The sequence below is a fragment of the Astatotilapia calliptera genome, chromosome 7 (assembly GCF_900246225.1).
Source record: "Astatotilapia calliptera chromosome 7, fAstCal1.2, whole genome shotgun sequence".
In the NCBI taxonomy this organism is placed as follows: Eukaryota; Metazoa; Chordata; class Actinopteri; order Cichliformes; family Cichlidae; genus Astatotilapia; species Astatotilapia calliptera.
Genome location: NC_039308.1, coordinates 36,550,365 through 36,576,353, shown reverse-complemented (window position 1 = coordinate 36,576,353; position 25,989 = coordinate 36,550,365). Strand labels below are relative to the sequence as shown.

Here is a 25,989-nt window from a genome sequence, read left to right as displayed (position 1 = left end):
TTCGTCTTGTATATATGTGTCTTTAATATCCGAAAATTACTACAAACGTATGACTTTAAAGTGAAAATTTAGGACTTTTTCTTTACAACCTCTGTAAGTTACATTTTTTTCCTCTTAAATGTACACCGTTATGATGAGAAAGTAATATTTGTATAATCAATATTTTACAATATTTAGAAATATATATATTTTAAAAATATATAGATAGAGAGAGAGAGAGAGAGAGAGAGGGAGAATGCGAGAGAGAGGGAGAACACTTGAAGGAAAAACAGGAAATAAAAACGAAAGCATGAAAACAAATAATTAAAAACATTTAAAATGTAAAATATGTATGCATTTTAATAACCACAAAACCTATTAAGCAAACGCATACGCAGGGGGTCACGCGGTTACCGTGGTAACACGCTAAGCAACGCAGAGCTAATACCATAGCAACGCGTAAACAATAAGCTCCGAGGCGAAGGGGAGAAAATGTCAGACACAAGACGAGGAGCGGAGGAAGTGGAGGAGAGGAGCAGTGCTGAGGAGGACGAAGAGGAGGAGAAGTCTGAGGAGGCTCTCTCCTCCTCAGCAGCTCCCAAGAGAAATTCTGAACCGCCACAAGCGCAAACTCTGTCTAACATCCCCGAGGCGGTGGACGACTTCCTGAGGAACTTCTTGCGCAGAGCCGGCCTGACGCGGACTCTGAGCCGCTTCGAGGTGGAGTGGTACGGCTCGGCGCTCAGGCGCCTCACAGACACCCTGAACACCGTAGCCACGGCGGCCCCGGGGGTCTACTTCATCCCCGATGCTCTCACACACCGACGCCTCCTCCAGAGCGAGCTGGAGGCGGTGCGCGCAGAGACGGAGCTGCTCAGGGAGGAGGTGCTGGGTGCAGGAGCGAGCCTAGTGAGGATACAGAGGGAGCGGGACTTTCACCGGCTGCAGCACCGGCGAGTCTCCGAGGACAAAAGGAGGCTCACAGAGGACTTCAAACAACTGAAGAAACATCTGCAGTCGTACGACCCCGTGCTCAGGCAGCTGGAGGAGAAATACCAAACAGCTGTCAGGCAGAAGATGCTCCTCAGCTTCCACAGAGAGAGACTGCAAAGCACCACAGACCCTACACCAGCGCAGGTGAAGGAGGAGAGGAGGAAGGAGAAACCACCAGCAAAGACCACTGCACGCCTGAAGGACTCGGAGTTCCCCCCCTGCAGTGGGCTCCCAAGGGCCTACCTGGAACAAATGAACTCTCACAAAAGCTTCGCATCTTTCAGCCTCGCATGCTCTATAAGAGCGCATCAGCAGCCAATCAGCTGCATCGACCTGCATCCAAGAAAACTGATCCTTGTCTCGGCCAGTGATGACAGCACCTGGAGATTGTGGGTTCTCCCAGAAGAAAGAGAAAAGGTGAGAGGAGGTGAAAGCTCTAAGAGGAGGTGGGGAGGTGACATGTGAGGGTCACTCTGATTGGATGATGCACTGACGTGTGATGTCACCTACTGTGTTGCCAGGTGGGTGAGATGCTGCTGACTGGTGAGGGTCACTCTGATTGGCTGTCCGGTTGTAGCTTTCACCCTGATGGATCAAAATTAGCGACAACCAGCGGAGACATGACAGTAAGTTGGTCCTGATGACAACACAGAATAAACCCACCTCATTGGTTACAGATGTGTACTTCTTCCTGCAGGTGCGGCTCTGGGACTTCTCTCGTGGCTACTGTGTACTGATGCTCTCTGGCCATGCCCAGCCCACCTGGGCATGCTCCTTTCACTCATGTGGTCACTTCCTGGCCTCCTGCTCTGCTGACAGAACCGCCAAGCTGTGGGACCTGAACAGCCAGCGCTGTCGCCTCACACTGCGCCAACACACCGCCTCCGTCAACAGCGTCTGCTTCCTACCTTCCTCCAACCTCCTCCTCACCTGTTCCGCTGACAAAACCATCGCCCTGTGGGATGCCAGGCTAGGTGTCTGCACCACCACCTTTCTTGGACATTATCACCCCTGCAACCATGCTGCCTTCAGCTCAGCGACCAGCATGGTGGCCTCCTGTGACTCTTCTGGCATCGTCAACACGTGGGACATGAGAAAACCCACATCGCCGATGGCCGCTGGAGACACCGGGCCGCTTAGTGCCAACCAAGTGGCGTTTAACCACTCAGGGAAGATGCTGGCGGTTGCCAGCAGCGACGGTTTGGTGAAACTGGTGGAGGTAGACTCTGGCAGTGTGAGCAGCTTGGAGGGCCACAGGGACAGTGTGCAGAGTGTGACCTTTGACCACAAGGGGGAGACTGTGATCTCGGCAGGGAGTGATGGGAGGGTTAACATCTGGTCGTAACATAAGATTTCTGATTGAGTAGTGATCGATATCTGAGATTGACGTGAACTTTTAGTTGTATTAATCAAAGAAGTGACACCATGGAGGTTGTAAACCAAAACATGTTTAATGAGAGCTGTGCAAAGACAAGCAGCTAGAAGCACACATTAAACATTTAACATCAAGTGTCTTCTTCACCCCGAGGTGAATAAAAATACTTCCTGCATCAGAGGGTTAAAGTTCCTCTGTGCCAGTATGAGTCCTGTCATCCTGAGGATGGAGGAAACACCATCTGGTTTCATGTCTTTGATGTTTGAAAAGTGAAACTGATGCAGTACTATGAACCTGCATTCTTTCTAATGACCTAGCAGGGGGCAACTCCTCTGATCAATAAATAAAGTCTGATTGTTAGTCCATGGGAAAATTGCATTACTCCTGCTCTGACCTTTGCGTCTTTCCTGATGGTTTCATCCTTTAGTTGAAAAATGATAATTTTCTAAATGATCGTCCCCTAGTTTTACTGTCAGATTCAAATGTGCTGATCTTTTTTTTTTTTTTTTTGTATTATGTACATTTTTTGTCTGTTATGGCTGTATTGAGTGTGCATGTGAGGACGGATGACTCACAGCTGCAGAACAAATCTACTTATGGTAACCTGAACCTGAAGATGTATGAAGAACAACTCTGAGTGAAATGGTCTTTATCTGACTTACAAATACAATCAATTGAATGTTATCAGAGTATCATTTAGCATGTATATATATATAGAGAGAGTAAGTCTCATGGTCTCATGTGACAGTCTTCATTTATGCTTTTTTCCCAGCTCTTCTTCTGTCTGCTAACAGTTTTTGGGTTTCCATTTGGGTGGAGCTACAAATTGGCATCCTTTTTAAAAAAAAAAGCCATATCTGACAATTGTAATTTTTATTCAGTTACGACACACATTTACCGTGTCACAAACTTTTTCCTCCCTCTGCAAAAAAAACCCAACAAAAAAACAACAACTCAAGCAAAAGAGACAAAAAACATTTCTTCAAATCTTTCTGCTTCTTTTTTTGTTAGTTTCTATGATATTCGACAAAATCAGCAAAGGTTGTTAATTTTGGTGACTTTTAACGTTCCCTGATAAAAAATGCTGTGCAGTCCCAGATAAAGATAGACATCTGAACACCCTGGTCCCCCCAACCCATGGCTCAATACTTCAATTTTCAATCCACGAGTCTTGAGTCTTCAGAAAATCGGACTGGATTGTCACAGTAGTACACGTTGTGCTTCCACGTGTACATCTTTTCTACAGCAAAAGCAATTTATTGTAGTTTTACCTGCAAGGAACTGAAAAGCTATCACTGACAACAGCACTGATGATCTTTCTTCCCTCTGGCTGAACACTGCCCGGTAACCTCTTCATTTTCAACAGGAATGAGTGTGTGTAAATCTTTATGGCACCAACAGTCTGTCTACAAACAGAATGAAACCCATCAATACAAAACGGTCTGTGCACCAACAAGCATCAAGCCCATCCATCCATACTGTTGCATTCACAAACCCCTGAGACACATTCAAAATATAAAAGATGTGGCATGTTTTTCTCGTCTCGGAGTCTGTCCTTCACGTTTTCTTCTCTTCTTTTAAATTATCGCTGTGTTCTGACTCTTCCTCAGAGTCTGAGAAAGAGAACAGTCCAGGAAACTTCCTGACTCTAAAGGTTTAGGGTATAGTTTAAACTGAGTTGTATTAGTGTTTAAAAAATTGCACTTTCTTATAAAAAAAATACACAAACACAGTGCAGATACTATTGAGGCTTTTGGCACAGCGAGCTTCCTTTGAATGTTCAGTTTCTGGAGGGTTCCTGCTGAGAACAGACCAGTCTGTCGACAGATGAGGACGAGTAGCGCCCCTCGTCGTCGTCCTTCTCTTCCTCTGTCGCTCTGTGTTTCTGTCTGGGTTCTTCCACCAGCATCTTCAGGCGGTTCAGATGATGCAGAGCTCTGAGGAGGAAAAACATGCATGCTTTACTCACCCTAAACTGGAGTCAAACTGATGTACATACTGTGGTGGTGGATGAAGATGCGTTTAATGTCACCCAAGTTTTTGAAATCTTGTTTTTGAACTATTGGGCTTAGAAGAAGAGGGTGAGGATGAGGAAGAGGAGACCCTATGGGAATGAAAGTGCAGGTGTGTTCTCCATGGATGAGGACTCTGTTTCTCGGGACTGTGAGCCACCACCACCTCAGCTTTCTGAATGCCAACATGAGAACTGAGGGCTCTGAAGGACACCGGATGACTTGTCAGTCACTAACTTACATCCTGTTTTATGATCCTTCTTTTACTTCAAATGTAATAATCACTAGGGCTGTTCGATATAACGATATATATCGGGTGACGATATAAAAACGTCTATCGTTTCATATTGCGGAAAAATATAATGTTTACGGCAATATTTTTTCATCGTTTTGATGGTCATTGTAGTGGTTATATTAATTTGTTAAAGTTCTCTCTTTCCCTTATATTTAATATAACCACACTACGGACGGACAAGCGACTGTTTTTACACGTTGTCGTTAGCAACCACGACGGTAAAACAATGGCGTGGCTCCGCCATCCGCTTGTTTGTTTTGCATATTAACCTTTCCACAATAAAGCTCAAGATCCTGTTGAGACTTTTCAAAATAAACTAAATCCCGTGAAAGAGTATGGAGTGTTTACGGATGAGAAGCAAAAAAGAGCCGCCAGGTGCTAAAAAATAAACCTTAGACTCAAACGTTAGAACAGGCTTTTCCCCGCAGCACGCCGTGTAATAAATACTCACAAAGAAAACGCGGCCGTTACAACTTATGTCTAAAAATGTATAAATTCATGCATCGGCTAAAAGTCATAACTCCAGGTACATGACGCCCAGCTGAAAACACTTCATGCAAGTCGAGCTGCCCGAGATTCACAGAATTTACAGAAAATGTTACATTTTTGTGATTTATATCGTTATCGGAATGATAGATGTCTTATATCGGGATATGAGATTTTGGTCATATCACACAGCCCTAATAATCACATTTGACTCAGTAAGACTTTAAACTAGCAACAGAGACCATAAACTCATCGTGAAAGTGTTTACTAATGCTGGGCAGACACGGTGCGATTTTTGGCTCATTTTGAGCCGATTTTTCAGTCGTGCAACCGTTTTGGGGATCGGCCCGAGTTTCGCCTTCATCGTGTGTCGTGCATCGCGTAGTATACGTGGGGTAACAGAAGCGATTAACACCTCACGACCAGCTCCCAAATAATCAATCGCTTGGTCGTAAGAAAATCAAACCTGTTTGAAATCCTGTCGGCCGTCGTGAGGGTGTCACCGCAGCCTCTCACACTGCGCACGCACAAACACAGAAATGAAAGTGAAAAGACGGAGTAGCACAGCAGTGCAGCGTGTGATCTGGACACAAGCGATGGAGGCACAACTTGTAGAACTTTGGAAAGCTCATCCGAGCCTTTTCGATGTGGCCTCACAAAATTATCACGACCACAACAACCGTGAAAATAATTGGATGGACATTGCTGATCAATCCCAGCTGCCTTATCAATGTTTTTCATTAGCAATTTAGCAAAGTTGACGGTGGTGGTGTGCGTGTCTGTGTGAGTGAAAGACAGAGAGGGAGAGTGAGCGACAGATTTTCTGTTATAACCTTCATATTATGGACGCACAGTAAAATCTGAAAGTAGAACAAAAGGACTTATCTTGGAGTTTTCAAAAATACATTTTAATTTATTATTATTATCATCATCATCATCATCATCATCATCATCATCATCATCAGTAGTAGTAGTATTGCTTTGTATCACCAGTGGTTATTCGGCCCATACTCACTATGAGTTACTAAATGTCACTGAGTTTCTAGTTGCTGGCTGCCACATCATTGCTAGTTGTTTCCTGTGTGGACCCCCCTTTGCCTTACAAGACAGGATGGCATTTGATTTCTTGACATAGTTTCTAGTGACGTTTTGAGTAAAATAATGCTTTTAATTTTTGCCTGAAGCAAAAGTGGTGTCTTTGATGCAGTTGTCTTTAAACTGTAAGCACAGGTTATCAGTCCAGTCTCCACATTCTTTCTAAAGGGATAAATAACTTGATCGGAGTCAGTTACCTCTCTAGTGATGGTCTACCAGGAAAACTCTGAAGCTCTTGCAGCTCCTGCAGCTCTGCGTTACCAACAGACCACTGCAACACAAACAGACTCTTAATAATTTAAATCTTGTTTCCTTAAACGTTAAACTCAGACACAGATTAGCATTTTATTATCCACTTTTTCTAAAGATCTGTATCAAGCCAGCCTGGCTCCTTGTACCTGTGTTGCTGATGTCAGCAGCCACTCTGAGAGAGTCAGAGCTGCTGGTGGCTGCTGTTGTCGCTGAAGCTCCGCCTCCACAGCCTGCAGTCTGAACAGCATCTGTTTCAGAGCCTCCACCGGACCAGGCTGCTTCCAGATGCTGTTTTCATGACTCAAATCCTGGGAGAGCACAAACAAAAGGGGGATATTACAAACAACACTAGCTTCAGAAACAACTGTTTTGCCAGTAGATGTAGAGAAGGCCTTCAACTGAGTTGACTAGCACTCATTTGTTCAGCCTTAGGAAAAAAAAACCTGACAACTGGGCTGATCTGGTTTGTAAAAACCCAATAGGCTATCACAAACATTCTGCAACACATGTATGATCACACCAGCGAATCAACTGAATAACAGTGGGACACAATGAGCACAAGCTAATACTGTATACAGATTATGTGATACTTGTTTATTACAAAATTACACAAGTTAGCTCAAGTTATTACAATAAAACCGAAGCAATCAACACAACTACTTTTTACATGAGAAGGGCCACAACTTTTGAAATATTACAGTTTCATTTGGTAGAAAAAAATCACATATTTAGAGACACAAATTGTGCCAATGATGGAATATGAATAAGTTCTCATAGTTATGTGACGAAAAATATTTACAACCCATCCAAAACAGAAATTCAGAATTTACTTTATAAGACCCCCAGTGCTAAACGTATATTTAATAGGTAAATTATTGTGTTTAAAAAGAAAAAAATAATATTGCCTAAAAAGCCTTTAAATTCAACCAGTCTAATGTGAATACAAAGAAAAACTACTGTAGTGAGTCAAACAGGCTCACTGCAGTAGGAGGCCTTGTCCACTGACCTGAAAGGTTAATGTGTTTCACATCTGGGCATCACTCAGGAGACGAGAATAAATGAAAATCACACAATTAGCTGACATTGTAGAACATGACAGTAAACCTACCTCTGCTCCCCTGTCAGTCAGCTCCTCTGTGCAGCCTCCTGTTGCTGAGTCTCTGCAGGGTTAAAATGCCACCACATATATGAGTCTGCGTGGAGTTGCAGCAGATCATAACACACCAGAAGTGTAAATGAGTCTTACTCACAGAGGACAGTGTGAGGGAGAATGGTGCAGCAGCTCCTCAGTTTTCACAGGACTCACTGACAACAACAGAAACAAAGAACTGATCGGATACCTGCTTCATTTCCAGCTTGTTGGTAATAAGTTAAAGTCTGCTTAAACAGTCACAACGAGAACCAGACACAGCTGTGCTTTAAAAAACAACAACAACAAAAACTTTGGTATAAGTGTTATTCAGTGTAAAAGACTTCCTGCTCCTTTGAATGAATCCCGGTTTTACCTGGATCTGCAGGACTCTCTGCTTGTCCAGAACTCCGAGACAGAGAGTTTAACACCTGGTCCGCCTTCTGGATCAGAGACTCGATCCTGTTGTCTGACAGGTGGGAACACACATCAGAAACAAGTTTAGCAAAGAACAAAAACAACAACAAAAAAGAGAAAAGTTTAAAAGAGTGAAAGGTTGTCATAGGAGGTGTGGTTGAAAGGGGAAAAATAAGAAAATAAGACTATACGAATTGAATTTGGCCAGTCTCATGTTCAAGAGGATCTTCTCTTGTACCTCTTGACCACGTTCTGTACAGCTGCTAGTTTTAGATCTCTGTTTAGTCCCAAGTTCCAGAATTGAGTCAGTCCCCAACAGTTCTCTGACCTGAACATCTGAACCCTGTTTGTGCTGCTGGAGCCTTTTGGAGCATCTAATATGGCTGCTGTGCAGTTAATTGTATGAACAGATTGTCTAAGAACACTGGGGTCTAGTGAAGGTGAGTGAAGAATTGAATTTGGGTGTTACTTGGCACTAATTAGCAGCCATCTCCGTCAGTGTGTGTGATGCACTCATACACTGATATCTGAAATGTGGTGACTTCAGGCTCTAAAGACAATATGTTGGCATCTGAAGCAATAACACCTTCAGAATACAGAATCCAAACCCAGTTAGTGATGTCATTGTGATTATGGCCTTCCGTGATATGCAATCAATGAGTAAAGAATGACTAAACAATATTCAACAGTGCAATAATCCAATGTAATGTATTTTTTTCGTCGACTCTAGGATTAGTTTGTTTTTCAGAGCTGAGTATTGTCTGTTATTAGTCCATCTATCCATCAGCCCAAGCAAAGAAGCCCAGTCATTTTAACTCTTTGCTTTACATGATTTTAAACTTTTTAATGACCTGCAGGAACCCTGATTTGCCTCTGTGATGGTCACTGGGTCTCTTTTGTGCGTCAAAGCAGTAAACCTTTAACTGTACTTTAACTTTAATTTATATTTTCTGAAAGTCACACGAATAGAGATCGGAAAGTTATGTTTGTGGTGATTTACAGAGAACAATTCCGGACCTATTTTGTTTACACCTCGAATTTTTAACATTACATACTCAAAGACTTGTGTTTTTACCTTGGTACATGTTCATCACAACGTCTGAGCTCTTCCTCTCTGTAGTGAGCAAAGAAATCTGTTCAGCAAACTGAAGCCTCAGGTCTCTGAGCGCCTGCTGGCTGCCAACCTAAGCACACACAGAGAAAACCTATTACTTCATCAACTGACCGATGAAGCTCTTTTTCTGCCTTTGGGACACACATGTGACAGAATGTGGTTTATTTAGAGCACTTGACCACATCATAAGGCGTTCTTTAACACACAAAGAGTCCAGAGGAAAGCACAGTTCCACAGAAGCTCTACAGTCTTCATGAACAACGAGAGCAGCAGGACCATACAACTGACAGTTGCGCTGCAGCTGCTTCTCTTACCTCTGCAGGTGTCTGGTCAGGATCTTCATCTTTCTCCAGGTCTGCTACCCAGGATGGAGCTCTGGTTCTGGGAGCTCCAGGTGGGAGAACGTCTGGAAAAAACAAATATGACCCTTTCAAATAAACAGAAAATAGTCATAGTTTAATGGTGAAATTACTTCCCTGGGATAGACTCCACCCACCCAGTCCAATATCAAATTCAACATTTCCCCTCACTAGATCAGTTTTAAAAGCTCATATTTATGACTCTACACACTGATGGGCTGCTTAATATAAAATAATAAAGAATAACCTATTAATAGATTTATCTTTAACATTAATAATCACAATCTGTTAAATGATGATGAAATACTATGACATCTTGGAAGGTTTGTGCATATGTAGTCGAGGAAGCTACCGTGGTCGTCCCACAGATCTGACTGTGCAGGCGGCTCGCTGAGGTCACACCCCTGGAGCCATGCTGGGTACTTCAGGTCGGGCACACTGGTGATTCCCGAACAGTCCAAGTCAGCCTTGTTACTGGTGAACCAGTGAGGGAGGTGGAGCGACGAGGATACCGGGGCCTGCTCTGATCTCTGAAAAGGGGAAGCAACTGTGTTTATGACACTGCTACAGTCTCAGAATAATCCAGAAAAGACAGTGAGGGTCACCTTAAAACTGCTGATGTGAGCACCTGGTTTAAAAGTGGCGGCCCTCGGCCTGTCTCTGCACCTAGGGAGGAGGGGAAAGTAATAACCTGTAACTCAGATCGACCAGGAAATATGCCTGGTCGATCTGAACGAGAAAGGAAGCAGTTCAAACCTGGAGCTCCTGGACGTCGTCGGTGGAAGAGAGTGATGGTGGAGGAGTCTACAGGTAGATGAGGGGCAGGTCTGGGAGGCTGCAGGCCAGGACAGGAGGTCTGGACCAGCAGAGGAGAGGAGTGAGGCAAAAGTCATCACTTCTGTTATTACTGAATCATCTATGGATTATTTAATGTTGATTATAGAGTCTGAGCTGCAGAAGTTATGCATTTAAAGGCAGATGCCAGGATGTTTTTAGGTAAAAGTGGTGGATTTAATGACATGAATGAAGACTACATTGTAGATGTTTTTAATGAACTGGTATAAGAGCAGATTCTTGATTGTCACATTTAAAAACTTCAGACTGAGAAAAATGGTGAGGGATGCATTTACTTCCAGCTCCACATTTTCAGTCTTGGACTCTACGAAATCACAGATCCCTACTCTTAATGACATCATACAGATCAAAGAAAACTAAAAAATGTACAAACACGTGTTTAAGAGTTTAAAGGTTGAGTATGAAATGTGTAAAAACCTTGGATGAAGGCGGTGGTGTGGGTGATGGGCATCGAGCCGTCGAAAGGGACGGACAGCAGTTCATCTGTTGTCATGGAGTGTCTGTCCCAGTTAACGCGGTGATGGAGGGGGCTCACGGGGAGGTTCAGGAAGTCTAGCTCTCTCTCGGTCAAACGCTCCCTAAGAACTGAAACAAAAAGAGAAAAATGCAATGTAGATGAATCACTCAGATAACATAAAACCACAGAAGACATAAAAAGCACCAAGATATATCAACGTTATAAGATACCTGACCCTCAGCAGGACCTACCATCTTTGTTTCTGAGCGTGCCCACTCTGTGCCTGCACGGAGTGGAGGGTAGGTTCTGTGGCAGAACCAGCTTTCCAGTCAACGACGAGTCGCGGTTCTGACGACTCCTCTCAAAGTCTTTGATGTAAGCGTCCAGAGCCGCCGAAGCCGAGTCATACTCCTGCAATCAGACAGTAGTGTAGGCTTCCTGTTTTAAAATCCTCATCACTAAAGTTTTTGATAAGAAAAGAACAACAAATTTCAGACTTTTTAAAAATGTTTTCCCTCTCACATAAATGTTTGAGTTATCTCTCATACACCTCTCACACACTTCCTCATGAACTTCACATGAATTTACTCTTTTCTTTTAAAACAAATTCACATATTTTTTTCTGAATTTACCAGTTTTTCCTCAATGTTTTACTGGAAAATGAAACAATTTTAAACTCTGTCACAATCAAAAAGAGAACATCATCATTTGTCAGGAGAGAAGCTCTCCTGATAACACCCAGAACAGAACCCAGAAACAGATAAAATAACAAAGGGAGATTTCTTCATTCTGTCCATTCCTGCTGTGGAAAGTAATCCCACCCACTCTGTCTTTGTATCTGAAGCTGGTGTCGTGTTGAGGAGGCAGCAGGCTGCTCCTCAGGTAACCTGAACTGGATAGTAGGGAGGTCACCGTGGACTCTGGTGACAGAGAGTGGCCCAATGGACCGCTGTACTCCATGCTGTCAAAAAACAAGAAGAGTACATTTTAAATCGCTAAACGTCGAGGGAATAATGGTTAAAATGTTTACAGAGGTGTTAAAACTGTTATCAGCATTTGTTTATTCACAGCTGACATGCCCAATCAGAGCCATGCCAGCTGTGATTTAAACCTTCCACAAGTAGGCGTGGAGCTACCTGTGCAAAAGCAGCTGTTTGAGACGTTAGAAAGCTAACCACCTTGCGGAGTATGTGTCAGGTTGTTGTCAGTGATAGCTTTGCCGGTTTTCGCTTTAAACGGGACAGTAAAGGGCTTTCTTTAGACTGCGTTTGTTTGCTAGCTTGCCTTTAGCCGAGCTCTGAGCTATGCAGCAAAAAACCCCAAAAACGTCGAACAAAAAATAAACTAAACAGACCGTTACATGGCAGATTTAAACCCCATACGTACAGCAACAGTTTAGTGTTTATACAGAGTTTATAACGTGCTACACAAATGTTTCTGGCTCAACGTACTCACAAATGTCGCAAAAGTTTTCTCACTGATGTTAAAGTTCAACTTAGCAGCGCTGCTAGGGTGTTAACGGAAATCTTAACCAGGCACTTCCTCAAACTTCCTGAATCTTTATCAAATAAAACAAATATAAAACACTCATACTTCTACTCCGAAATGCCTCCTTTTCACTGTACTCCGTGCCCAACCCTTTTGCGTACACTGACGCTTGCAAATTCAAAGGATCCCGGGTAAAGCTAGCTCACAGTTAGCCGGAGCCACTTCCGGTACCCGGCAGACGCTGCCACCAAACTCCGTTAAAAGAATCTGGTCATTAATAATAATCATAGTATCGGTAAACACATGCTTCATATATAAGTACGGTTTACACAGTTAAGGTGTGTTATGATCTTAAGAAAGTTTCGGTGTCTGTTACAGACAGATTAATATGTTTAACTACCGCCATCAGTGGCTTATCGTGATGCAGAAACATGGTATACATGAGTGAAAGAGCAAATAAAGTTTACATTATATTAGAACGCATAATCGTTTGTGTGTGTAAGATATGCCGAATTTAAAGATGAACTCCGTTGAGTTATGAAAACAAGTCCACGTGAATGCCCCCAAAAAAGAGAGAAAAATTGTCTTGTTTTATTTCTAAAATTCAATTGTAAGCAATTATTGCACTGACGACAGTATAATGATTTGGTGACACCGGAATTATTATTATTCCCCTTCTTCCGTCTCTGAGTGCGCCACGGTGTCTGAGGAGGTGTTAGTGAGAGCAGAGACACTGTTGAGACTGGAAAAACAGCGGTCAAGACTCCCACACAGAGCTGAAATGTGTGTGTGTGTGTGTGTGGGGGGGGGGGGGGGGATTATATACAGTTTAATGTTGGGATTAAATTATTAAATTGAGATAATTGTGATAATCTACCCACCACCACCCACCCACACACCCACACACAAGAGTTGAAAAGACAATATTAACACGACACAACAAGAGTAATAAAAATAATAATAAACTAATAAAGCTTTCGAATATCACTGGTAGCAGGACTTAATTCCTTCAGATAACTTATTAATGTGTTGTTAATTTACTGGACTAATTAAAGTACATCTAGCATATAACCATTTTAAAAACATCATGCTCATTTTTTGTTTAAAAAAACCATTTTGTTGAAATTCACCAATTTATTTATTTATTTATTTGTGTATTTATTTCGGGGGGCACCATTAATTTATACTAAAAGGCTGCATATTTAACACCCTGTTTGTTCTGTCCTGTGATAACTTCATAAGCAGAAGGGCACGTCTTCCTTTTCATCACTACTGGTTTAGTTACATTGTAAAAAACCGTTTTTACAAAAAAATCCGCTTTCACTTCTTTCTCAGAGAGAACTGTAGGTTAGCCATGTTGGGACGACCAAGTATTTTTCCGGGGTTCCTGTCTCTGCTGCAGGCCCCTTTAACCCAGAGTTTGTGACGTCAGTGAGCCAGGAGGTGTGGGGATGTTGAATAACACAGAAAGAGGGATCACTCCCCCTGAAACTGCAGGCACCAGAAAGCACCAGCATAACATGTCGACACAAACTTATCGCATAGACGAAAATATAAGGCCATCTGGGAAATTAAAAAACAAACAAAAAAAACAACACGACAAAAAACAAGTGTAAGCAAAGGTATTTTCCTCTTAAAAGGAGTTCTTCCTCCCTAATTGTTGCCAAATACCACTCATCAGAAATCATCTGATTATTGTGTTCTGGCACCAATCGGGGTTGGTGTCAAAAGACGTGGATAGGGTAGATAACCAACTTTTTTGCCTCTTAGTGGACCAACCAGAGGACAGAAAAAAAGAGGACAGAGGACACAGAGTAGAGAACGGAGCGATAGGATGGGATAACTGTAAAGTCTGAAAAGCACAGAGTGTGTTTGCAGTGACACTTTTCATAGTTTTTAACACTCACTGCATGCCTGCCCCTCTCTCTGCTCGACCATGAAACAGTTCCAGATGTCTGTGATTCATTTTTGGGGAGTGAATGTCTATAGTCTAAAATGTGGAATCAAAAATCAGTGGCTACCTCCATCTTTAATATGCAGTCTATTGTACTCCCATAGTGCCATGGTCGATTAAGTTGATCAGACCTTGCAAATATTGGGTTATATGTTTCCATGACGAATTCAGTTCATGGTTGTTTATTTATTTATCTATTTTTGCAAAAAAAATTATGACTTTCAAATAATATTCAATTTTATTTTGTAAACAATAATTTATTATTATTATTATTATTATTATTATTATTATTATTATTATTATTATTATTATTATTATGCAAACGTTTACAGGTTTATTCATACCTCAGACTATAGATTGATAGAGTCTGTTTCACCTAAACTAACACCGAGTGAGTGTTCTGATCTCAAGACGATCTCTGGGGGAGTGTGTCTGTGCGTGTGAGCGTGCGCGTCTGAGTTTAATCGCGGTGTGTGTGTGTGTGTGTGTGTGTGTGTGTGTGTGTGATATCTCAGACGTCACAGCCTGCCGTTGGTCCAGTTCAGTTCAGTTCAGTTCAGTTCACTTTAGATCAGATCGGATCCCCGGATGAGCCGTTGCTTCTCTCAGGAGGTAAACTGAAGTAAACCCGGACCTGGAGGCGGTTTAACCCGGAACAGCCCGAACCGGAACACTGTGTTTGTTTCTGTTCGACCCAAAATAAGCAGCATAAACAAGCAGGGCGGAGGGAGTGTGAGAGCCACCGTTAACGTAACGTCCGTGACGTCGCTCCGCTGGTTTTTCACCAGCACGCCGCGCGTCTGGGGGGTCCACGCCGGGATTTACCAAGTGATCGATTAATCCGACAGGAGCCTGAACCGTGGGATCGGTACACGCGCTATGATGGAGAGAAAGAGGACGGACTGTCCCGCTCTGCCGCCCGGTTGGAAGAAAGAAGAAGTGATCAGGAAGTCCGGGCTGAGCGCCGGAAAGAGCGACGTCTACTACTACAGGTAGCCCATCACACTAATCGATCAGTGGTTACACAGCAAACCGATAATCAGTCAGCAGTTCGGCTGTGGTACCAATGCTGACTCTGGACTGTTTGTGAGCTCACCTCTGTTCACACTCAGTGGACCAACCAGAGGCTCGGCTTCAGTCTGAGAAGTTACAATGTAGTGCACAGTAGCAAAGTAGCCAATCAGAATTCATTCTTAATAACAGCATTACAACAATGTAACAATGTCTGTATGACCAGAGTTGTGGCAGCAGGGGGCCAAGAACAGCTGGATGACCGAAGCAAGCCAAACCAAAGTGCTTGAACATTGGTGGGAAGTTCATCCAGATATTGAGATTACAGTGGACACACCTCATACCTCCATAAATGTGCAATAAGAGCAAAAATGAAACCAATAACGAAAACTAAAAGAAACCCTGCAGTTTCTCTAAAGTCCACCTGAGGCAGACTTTCAGAGTAAGTCAATTTCCATAGACTCCAATATTAAAATGTCTGACTTGAACGTGTTCACAGTTTTCGTTTTTAGAACTTACTCATTTGGGTTTTATCAGGGCTTAAATATAGGTTTCAAGGCCTCACGTTTGTCAGCTCATTTGACTCTTTAAATTGAACCTCTCTATTTATTCTTTTGATCCCATTAATGCCAGTAAATGACAAATAAAATGTCTTTTTGTGTGGTTAATTGTAGTGACAGACCATCCACACACACATACACACAAACTCTAGTTTTGACAAGTGACGTTGTAGCTTTTAGTCAGTTAAATAGAAATAGTAAGCATCTGCTATCTAAATCCCAGAATGTTGATTAATTTAGTCTGACTTTATTAACAATACACTTGCATAACCACCATTGCTTAACAATGAATTGTCATGACCGTTAATGGCCCTGAGTACTATTCACAGAGGTGGCCGTTACCTTTTCACATAAGCTGCCTTCTTGACCTCCTTAAGTAAAAAAAGGGGAATGACAATCTTTGAGCCAAAGAGGGAATCTAAGAGGACATCTTTCAGTATTGTTTAGTGCTGTGATTGCAGCCATTCTCCAACTCTCAGTGAGTAGTACTCGTGGTCATTGATTAACTGCTGTGACAATTTGCATATGAATGAGCATGAAACTGATCTGATCTGCTCATTGTTATGCAATGGTGCTGGTTTAGATCGTTATGCAGTTGTACCGTTTTTAAACTGGGGGAAACCTGCAGAATGCTGAGCCTGGAGTCACTTGGAAGAACAAGTTTCTCCCACTGAAAATGTTTGGTTCAAACAGTGTAACCAAGTTAACATTAGCTGGTAAGTTAGCACTCCACTCCTTGACATGTCTAGCTCCAAAAAACCCGAATGGCGGTGGACAAAATTCTAACACTGAATCTGCAAAATATGTCATCCAAAATGGTAAATGGACCTGTTCTTATATAGCACATTTCTACTCTACTTGAGGACCCTCATTTACCCATTCACACCCATACATCTATGCTGTTTTTTATATAAGTGCTTTCTGTCAAACATTTACATTTAGATTGATGGAATTAGTATGCATCATGAATGTTACAACAAAGGTGGACGATATGCCTGGTGCTCAGTAGTTGACTTTCTGTCGGACTCTGGGACCACGGCGTTGCATTTTGTAGCCATTTCCATTGTTGCTGTGTTTTCTGGGGCTTTTTTTATATTACAAATTTCCTTTTTGATTTCAGTGAATGAGACACTCTCCTAACTCATTGAGTGTCGGCACAGACTAGCCAATCGTTGGCCTGCAGTTTGACGACATCACATTTCAGTACCTACTTGGTTCGCCTTGGAACCCCGGCCGAGCAGGTCTATTTGAGTAGAAACTAATGGAAAAGGGGCTATAGTGGTCACCTTTGATATACAGTCGATGTATAAATTGTTTTTGTAACTGTTTCTTTATCAACCTTAAGGAGAGTCTGAATCTGAAAATGTATCATGGTGTCTCGCTTCAGTGCCACTTGTACATCTATTTAACGTCTCCTGACAACCACATGACTCCCTTATTGACATATGCTGGGTAAAGAACAGCATGTTGCACTGATACCAGCGGGCATCGTGTAAAGCTATTATCTCCAAATGCTGTACAGTAAGATAACCACTCATTCTAGCTGGGTTAGGCCTCTCTCCTGATGTTGTCAGAGGCAAACTACTGTTGGAAATGTCCATAACACTGAGGATCCTGTCCCTGTGCCCAGACAGCCAACCGTCTGCTTCATAAAGCTGGGAAACGTAAAGCTGGGTGTGCCATTTGTGCTGCTGTTGCCTGAGTTAGCTGGAAGAGACTGTGGAAGTTTCACTTCAACTTTCTATAATAGCTTTTTAAATAGCCTTGAAGACAAGCACAGCAGCTGTGACGGAACTGTGTCCTGTTCAAATAATAGACTGCAAGATGAATTTTACTTTCTGTGTTTTGTGTAAAGCACATTTAAACACAGCTTTCATGGACCATAGTGTTGTATAAAGTATGCACATTCATATACACACTCATGTCATTACATGAAAAAGTAAAAATGGACACAGAATACAGAATTATCAAGCACCAGCACCCAGCAGTGAGCTGGGGAGGTCTGGGAGTAAAGGTGGATTCTGACCTGACTTCAAAGCAGAGATGGAGGTCACCTTTTACAGCAGGTAATAACTGATTCCACAAACATGGAGCAGTGCCTGCCAAAGCTCTGTCACCGTTTTGTTTGAGGTGTGACCTTGGGACATGTAAGCGATCTTTACCAGTGGATCTGAAAAATCAGAGGACTTGAATGTAAATGAATGAGGCTGGTGAAGTGGGGCTTTAGAAGAAATCAGTAGGTGATCTCGGGTTTTCCTGGCTCAAAATGGGTCTTTAGGGGTGAGTAGGATCACATACATTTAAAGGCAATGGCTCTGTGTTATCTTACAGAGCACAAATCTCTGCATTTCCCCTGTCACTTAGGCTTCAGTTTTTTTTCCTAATTTGTAATTTCAGTATATTACATTTTGTTTTCGTTTCGTTGTTAGTTTTTCGTTCGCTCTGATTAGTGTAGATTTATTTTGAAGAGGGCGTACATTAAAGGTATTTTCTGTAATTATTCAAATGTAAATATTTCACCACCAGGGGCCAGACCTCAAGAGGCCTGGCTTTTTTCCCATGACGCAAGAGTGCACTCTTTTACCTGGTTAATTAGAAGTTAAAACGAATCCTTGTGCCGTGCGACAGACTGGCAACCTGTCCGGGGTGTGACCTGCCTCTCGCCTTAGGCCCACTGAGATAGGCTCCAGCTCCTCCCGCAATCCCAAATTGACCAAGCAGAAGAGAATAGATGGATGACTCATTGCACCATGTTGTGGTACAAGTTTGTATTGCATCAAAGTACAGTTCAGCCACAGTTCAGCTTGAGTTTATATCTCTTTTAGCACAACACATAAATGAGTGGGACATAAAAGAGTTACCAAAAATGTGTTGCATAAAGTATTTCTATCATGCTTTTTACTACTGCTACTACTACTAGCAGTGCTCTATGACACTGCAAATTTTACTGTCGCTGTATTTACTGTATTGTCAAGTAAACACAGGGCTGTTCTTGCCAATACCAATACTGATAGTGTTACTTTTAAGCTATAAAAGGTATCTGATCACTAAATCACTGTTATTCTGACTTTCCACCGGAATCAGTTACTAAAACAAAACAGAACACACTTTTTAGCTTTTCGTTTGTTTTCAAACTATGTTTTTTGGACATCTGGGATATAAAAGTGTCTGTCTCTAAAGCACTTTGGGTCACCTTCAGTTGTTTTAATGTGCTGTAGGCTATAAATAATAAAGATGTAACAGTCGATAAGAAAAGGTCAGACATTTTTCATACTACATATTCATTTCCTAAATAAAATACTTTATTTGCTGCATACGGAACATAGAGGATAGAAAGCAAGTATCGACTGTATTGGGCTAATATTGATCCAATATCAATACCAGCATATGTATTGATGTTATGAATATTTGGTGGCAGTTTCTTTAAATTCTAGTGATATCCTTTGAGAATTTTTGGATCTTTAGAATGATTTTGAACACAGCTAAAGGTCATGTTAGCTGGAATCATATGGTCACAAAACACACAAATCAGGCATCATTTTGCAAATGCATGTGATTGACATATGAAGGAGGACATGTCCATGCACCCTAATCACAACATCTCTGTGTTGTAGTAAATTATGAAAAAAAAAATCAGTTGAGAGTGAGATGCAGGGTCACTTCTATTTCACTGTTTCTGCACTTTTCTTGCCCCCCGCGCTTCTCTTATCCAGTAATGTGCATTCAGGCAGGAAAACCTCAGCGTCTGTGTCTCTCTGCCTCAGAAATACTCCTGCCTCAGCTCTTCTCCAGAGCAGATTAAAGTTGAGTTTGGAGCGCTGCTTGTTACGTTTTTCCTTTTTGCTCAGCATTCTGCGTCAGATCGCAGAGGAAGTTGCTCCTGGTGCAGCTCTGCGGCATCGTAGCCTTGCCGCAGAGCCGGTGGCTGTTCTTTACTTCCTGTTGATCTGCACAGCTTGGGCCTGTCACTGTAGCAGCTCAGAGACGTCTGAGCTCCGTCACATCCTGAAGGCTCACTTTCAGTTTGGTTTGAAGTGACTCATCACTTCCAGTAAGAAAACCAGTCACAACAGGTCAGTTTACTGGAAGAGCAGCAACGCCCTGCTGAGGCCTCTACCGGTTTCACAAACTCATGTTTATCAGGACCCTTTTTTTACCCTCCACACCCACACGGAATAATTTCAGGCCATAAGGAAACACAGAGTCTTTCAGTTATAGACCGTATAATATTATCCTGACTAACACTAGAGACACTCGGTGAAATGCTGGAAGAAGAGTAAAACTAACTCTTGCTTCTGTTGCTGCTGCCTATGTAGACACTAAAGCTGGTGCACCAGAAACCCAGGGTACGAGATGGTACAGGTATAATCAGAAAAGGTTTATTCCTAGGCAGACGAGGAGACGCCTCCTGTCCCTGTCTCTTCCCTCCACTGGGTTCGTCACGTCCCAGCCCAGCTTACACTGTGCACTGGAGTCTGTCGCTCGATGCCACCACTTTTATCCCATGGCCAGCCAGTCCACAGTGGATTAAACAATGTTTCCCCAATGTTTCACTGGCTCCCAGTGAAATTCCAGATAAAAACAAACTTGTTCTGCTCACCTTCAAGTCCATAATCTTGCTCCTCACATTTCTAATCTGTTAAGCACTACCTCTTCTGGCTGCTCACTTCGATCCTCTTTTTCTATCCAGCTTGCTGTGCCTCCTTTCCGCCTCAGCACCATGGGAAGCAGAGCTTTTAGCTGCTCTGCTCCCAGGCTATGGAACTCTACCCCCAGATATAAGAAACATTGGTTCTCTCCTCCAGTTTAAATCTCAACTCAAAACCCATCAGTTCAAAGCTGCATATTCATACCAACCCACTGTTTGTTCATTTTATCCTGTGCTTTTGTTTTTATTGTTCTTCATTTTGTCATTGTCCTATTATGTGTTCTATTCTATAGTTAAGTGCCCTTGGGTGTCTTGACAGGGTCTTTATAAATAAAATGTATTATTATTATTGTTGTTATTAGAAAACCACTAAAACATGCAATACAAACATTAGAATAAAATCATGCAAATAAAAACTACACTCACAAATAAACACTAAAATCAAAACATTATTATAAATTAATTATAAAAGACAAATACAAATTTCCACTGTGTGACACCTAAATGAATGGGTCTGTGCTGTTACACACTGGACCTCTACACCTTTGATTACCCTGAGGACACACTCACATGCGTATATGAGGTTTGCTGGCATTCATTGATGCACGGCTCTCTTAAAGTCCTCTATTAAAGCATGTAAGTCAGGTTGAGTTCAGGATTCTCCCTGGACCATTGCAGCACCTCTATTTCTTTCTTTTTAGTGATTCAGTTATAGATTAGCTGCTGTTCTAGGGATCATTGCCTGTTGCATGACCCAGTTTGGGGCCAAGCTGTAGCCGCAGGATAGATGGACACATTTGACTCTAGATTCCCTTTGTATAGAGAGGAGTTCATGGTCCACTCAGTGACTGTAAGGTGCCCAAATCCTCAGCACTCCGCCGCTGTGCTGACAGTTGGTCTGAGGTGTTTGTACTGATATGCTGTGTTTGCTTTTCTCCAAATATGGTGTTGTGCGCTATGGCCAACCAGCTCCCCTTTGGTCTCGTCTGGTGGTTTGTTCAGATGCAGCTTTGCAAAGCTTAACTGTGCTGCTGTGTTCTTTTAGAGAGAAGAGCCTTCTCCCCTGGCAACCCATCCCAAACAAGTCCTACTCGTTCTCTTTTTTTCTGATTGTGCTGTTATGAACTTTAACATTTAACATGCTGACTGAGGCCTGCGGAGTCTGAGATGTAGCTCTTGGGGTTTTTTTTTGCACTTTCAGTTTGACTTTCAGGTGAATTTGCTGGGATGTCCACTCAATACTGGCGACTGTCTTGAATGTTTTCCACTTGTGAATAAGCTTTCTCACGGTAGAATGAAGGACTTCAGATTGTTTGGAAATGGGATTATAACCAAAGGAACAGGGTTTTTCACTCAGCTACAAACATCGCTTTGCATGATTTACAGCTCATAATAATCCATATTTATGGTACAGCCTCTCATCTCCAAAAGTTGATTCTGTTCATCTGGACGTAGCGTTTTCAGTGGGAGAAACATTTAACCACTCATCCAAGTGACTTCTTCAGTCTCAGCTGACTGCAGGTTTCCCCAATCTTATAAACAGTACATTTGCATAATGACTGAAGAAGTCACTTGGATGAGTGATGAAATGTTTCTCCCACTGAAAATGCTACGTCCAGATGAACAGAATCAGCCTTTTGGAGATTTACTTACCTGGATATGCATCAAGATGTTTACAGCCTCTCAGTTCATGTTCTGTCTGAATTTTTTTTTATCCCTTTAATTCAGCTTTCCTCTCATTGACTCTACCTTACAAACAAACAAACAAACAAACAAACAATAAATAAATACTCCGCAGGTGGGAGGGGAGTTTGTACTCACTTTCTGAGATGACTATATTACGTATATCCCCTCTATTTGACATAATACTGAGCGAAGAGTGGAATAAGGAATAAGTCTTAGCTTCCAGCTCACAGGGATTACCTGTACACACACTGACCCCAGGCCATGTTAGGCACTCATCATTGGTAATGTAGTATAGGTTCTCTTTATGATGTTATAAGTATGACTTTTTAATGATAGCGTCCTTTCCATTTTATCCTCCAGTCCTTCAGGAAAGAAGTTCCGGAGTAAGCCCCAGCTGTCCCGTTACCTTGGAAATACAGTGGATCTGGCATGCTTTGACTTTCGCACGGGCAAGATGATGCCCGGAAAACTGCAGAAAAACAAACAGAGATTCCGACATGACCCGCTGAGCATGGCCAAGGTAACCCAGATGGATCACACCTGTGTGGGAGTGACTGTGTGTGTATTGTGCTTTAACAGATTATCAGATTAACAAAACTCTTCCGGCAACAGGTCGAAAGGTCACAGGGTAACAAGAACTTTGTGCTTGTTTATCCATCGTGTGAATATACCTGAGTCACACAGACTTATTTGCATAGATAAAAACCCAGCAGCTGAACCTCATGTTATTGGAGAGTCAGAGAGAGTGAGAGCGGATTGAGATGATATTCTGTTTGATAGCAGGGTGATTTTATGCACATGTGACCAGGTTACTTCCTCAAACAGAGGAAGTAACCTGGTCACATGTGCATAACAAACATCAGATTCCTGGTTAAGCTCAGACCTGTTTCTCCACATGCTCAAATACATGATTTCTATGTATTGGGGGAGAATAGGGCCTGCATCCTTTCTGAAATATACACCGGTGGGGTACTTGGATGATGTCTTAGACCTCATAGGCTTCATTTACGCTCCAAATTATCCATGTCGACTCAAAAGCTGACTGTGTGCATGTCCACATGGAAGTGTAATCCCAGCAGTCCTGTTATCAGGGACAGCCTGGGTATATTGACCCGGATGTATTTTGCCCTCCTCGGTTTTACAGCCTTGAGCTTCCTTGGTTTGCTCACTGTTGTCACTTTATTTTTCCCTTTTGCGTATTTTAAGTCTTTTTTTACCTCCATCTCATGGATATTTAGACTCAGATCTTAACCCTGGGAGGGCTAAATTTAAAGTCAGGTAAGGATTTTTAGTTCTGGAAATGTAGGACAAGCCTAATGTTCACACTGAAAAAGCTGGTCATAACCCCTTTATTCATAAATTACTGTCTTTGAGCCTTCTCCTTATCTTGCCTGAGATTTGTTTGGGCATTGTGAAAGTGGGAGAAGTGGATGATTAGTTAAAATAGTTAGTCAGTAGTTAAGGATGAAGTAAGTGGGGTACAGTTAAACGGACGCTTCTTAAACCATGATGTAAAAATAAAAGAAGAAAATCAAGAGGAGGGAAACCCAAACAGAGTGAAATGACATCATAAATCAACCAATCAGCTGTCTCACATGCAGTTTGGACTCACAGATTTCCATCTGGATATGTCAAATGGGTGAAAATTCCAAATAAAAGGAGTTGTTAGATGTTATAAGAGGTTAAAACTTGGTTTTTAGCCCCATAAATAACAACATAATGATAACAATGAAGACAACTGGGAGCATGTTGGTGGCTTTAGATGAAAGCACAAAACCTAGTAATGGCTTCTTCAAAAGTCCATAAACAGACAAACGTTACAAGCAAACACATAAATTATGAATCCTAATGAATTTATGGGCTACAGGGATTCTAGAGCTTTGAGGAAACATCGGACTCCCTCAGTGGATCTTTTTAAAGTTGATTTTCTTCTAATACTTTGAAAACACAAAAAGGAGATATGTATTCAAAGTCGACTTGTCTACTTCCACTCTGGTGTCTTAATTAACACTCGTCCTAGTTCAGGATAATCTGAATGGTAGTTTGTGCTGGGCCCGGCCCGAGCTTGTCTCCACCTTCAGGGTGTTTTCGCCCAGAATCGACATGCTGCTTTTGATTTGTTTTGCTCTGGATGACTTCTCTTCTTCAAGACCAATCTGCATCATCATTTTGGCTCTGACTGGTGTCGGTTGTTTGTCTCATTTATTTCTTGTCTCGTTGATCTTGTCAGTGTTATGATCTAAAATGTGCCATGGTCATCTGCGTTTTAAATTGTGGGTGTTAGATCTGCTCTCTTTGCCTTTTCTCTGCGGCACACAAATAGGGGAACCACTTAGGTGGTCTTGACTACAGACCTGGTAAGTTCACATGTAAACTGTGGAGAAGTTAAGGAGAATTAGGGTGGGATTTTTTCCCACAGTTGTCCTTTCATACATGAAGCACAGCAGGAAATAGTCAGTTTTCTAACTGCTGGAAATGACTACTGCTGGAAATGACTGGGAGATGACGCCTACTCGCTGGCGGTGAATGTCTGGTTTTGGCTAGAAGAGTTCAGAGCTGCAGTGCATGTATGAAACAGCTTCAGACTAGATAAATCCTCCAGATCGGCCTCTGTAGAGACTGTAGATTGAAGGTGTGAAATGTATTTTAAATGTGTCTGGGCAAAAACACATTGTGCTCAGTTAGAGTAAAAAGTGCTTTATAAGTATCAATCCATTCAACATTTACTGTGATCACTGACTGTAATCAAACATAGACTGTGTATGGTTGTTTAAGTGGATAAAGTGTGGACCAATCAGAGGTGGAGTAGGGTGAAAAAAATAGCGCCTGCGGAGAGAGGCGAGCCATAGCAAGATTTACTTGCTAAACGGATAATCTACACATCCTCAGTGTTAATTTCAGCATGTATGTGTTTGTGTGTGCTGTATGGACACGGTTCGCAACCCTGTACTGCTGCTCTTCACACTTCATTACTTATGGGCACAGAGACACACAAACACGCACTTCCTGTTGTTGTCTCAGCTTAGAGTTAACCCTTTAAGCTTACATCAAACACTCACAGAAACAACCACAGGTTTAATATTTCTGCCTCATGTATAGGAAGGTAAATGTGACCTGTAAGGAAGAAAAGAACAGGAGAAAGCTAAAGTAAAAGAAGGATAAAAGGGAGGAAGGACAAGAAGGTGGGAGGGAAGTCAGGGAGCAAAAGAAACCAAACACCAACATTCAGATTCGTGTCTGTCTTATGCAGGGAGGGAAACCAGACCTGAACACAGCTCTGCCCATCAGACAGACGGCCTCCATCTTTAAACAGCCCGTTACCAAGGTTACGAGTCACCCCGGAAACAAGGTGAAGACAGACCTGCAGCGAGCGATCGAGCAGCCCAAACAGGTGAGACGCTGAAACACACACACACAAATACACATACGGGTAATTCAGGAGGGCGAGGTCAGGCTCTTACATAAGAGACGGCTGTGAGGAGGAGAAGAGTGTAATGACAGCTGGAACCACTAGAGGGTGCTGAAGCATCATGGGAAAAGCAGCACACGGAGGACTGAATGATGATTGGAGGGAGAGAAATATGTTGGGTAGAATGATACTGTTAATGAAAGGTGATAAAATATGCATTTAAGCCCCACAGTTCTTCTATTCTAAGACATTCATTTGGGTTCACAGACTAGATGAAAATGAGCTCTTTTTCTGCCACTGAACAGTAAGAGGTTAGCATCCATCAGACTGCCTGCAACATCTTTAGAGCTAGAGTCCAACTTACCCCTCAGTATCGAATTTTTTCCTTGTTGGAACTCTTCACTATAAAAGTTTT

The 25,989-nt window shown here is 42.3% G+C and overlaps 3 protein-coding genes across 9 annotated transcripts in view; 2 read left to right on the top strand and 1 right to left on the bottom strand.

Annotated features, from left to right (window-relative positions):
- The first annotated feature begins 310 nt into the window (after positions 1–310).
- spag16 (sperm associated antigen 16) lies at positions 311–3,031 on the top strand. The gene is made up of 3 exons (XM_026174546.1): positions 311–1,389; positions 1,494–1,598; positions 1,670–3,031. The coding sequence occupies exons 1-3, from the start codon at positions 472–474 to the stop codon at positions 2,315–2,317; spliced, it is 1,671 nt and encodes a 556-aa protein (XP_026030331.1). The 5' UTR covers positions 311–471; the 3' UTR covers positions 2,318–3,031.
- Positions 3,032–3,314: 283 nt separating this feature from the next.
- On the bottom strand, positions 3,315–13,107 carry c7h18orf54 (chromosome 7 C18orf54 homolog). Of its 6 annotated transcripts, XM_026174554.1 has the most exons (16): positions 12,274–12,405; positions 11,955–12,047; positions 11,644–11,779; positions 11,070–11,229; positions 10,779–10,946; positions 10,263–10,362; positions 10,112–10,172; positions 9,859–10,036; positions 9,462–9,553; positions 9,109–9,217; positions 7,993–8,085; positions 7,738–7,792; positions 7,596–7,647; positions 6,634–6,795; positions 6,433–6,506; positions 3,315–4,284 (listed from the first exon to the last, which is right to left on the bottom strand). In XM_026174554.1, exons 3-16 carry the CDS (start codon positions 11,776–11,778, stop codon positions 4,128–4,130), a joined length of 1,596 nt encoding a protein of 531 aa, XP_026030339.1. In that variant the 5' UTR covers position 11,779; positions 11,955–12,047; positions 12,274–12,405; the 3' UTR covers positions 3,315–4,127. The 6 variants fall into 6 exon arrangements, with proteins under 6 accessions (XP_026030339.1, XP_026030334.1, XP_026030337.1 ...); XM_026174549.1 differs by lacking the exons at positions 11,955–12,047; positions 12,274–12,405 and adding an exon at positions 12,412–13,107; XM_026174552.1 differs by lacking the exon at positions 11,955–12,047 and having other exon boundaries at positions 12,270–12,405.
- Positions 13,108–14,591: 1,484 nt separating this feature from the next.
- Positions 14,592–25,989, top strand: part of mbd2 (methyl-CpG binding domain protein 2) — a 34,027-nt gene continuing 22,629 nt past the window's right edge. Inside the window, exons 1-3 of one of the 2 annotated variants that reach the window (XM_026174542.1) lie at positions 14,592–15,252; positions 22,526–22,685; positions 25,416–25,556. In XM_026174542.1, coding sequence (XP_026030327.1) covers positions 15,140–15,252; positions 22,526–22,685; positions 25,416–25,556 — 414 coding nt within the window. In that variant the 5' untranslated portion in view covers positions 14,592–15,139. The remainder of the gene's footprint in view (positions 15,253–22,525; positions 22,686–25,415; positions 25,557–25,989) is intronic. The other variant, XM_026174543.1, reaches the window with a different exon arrangement.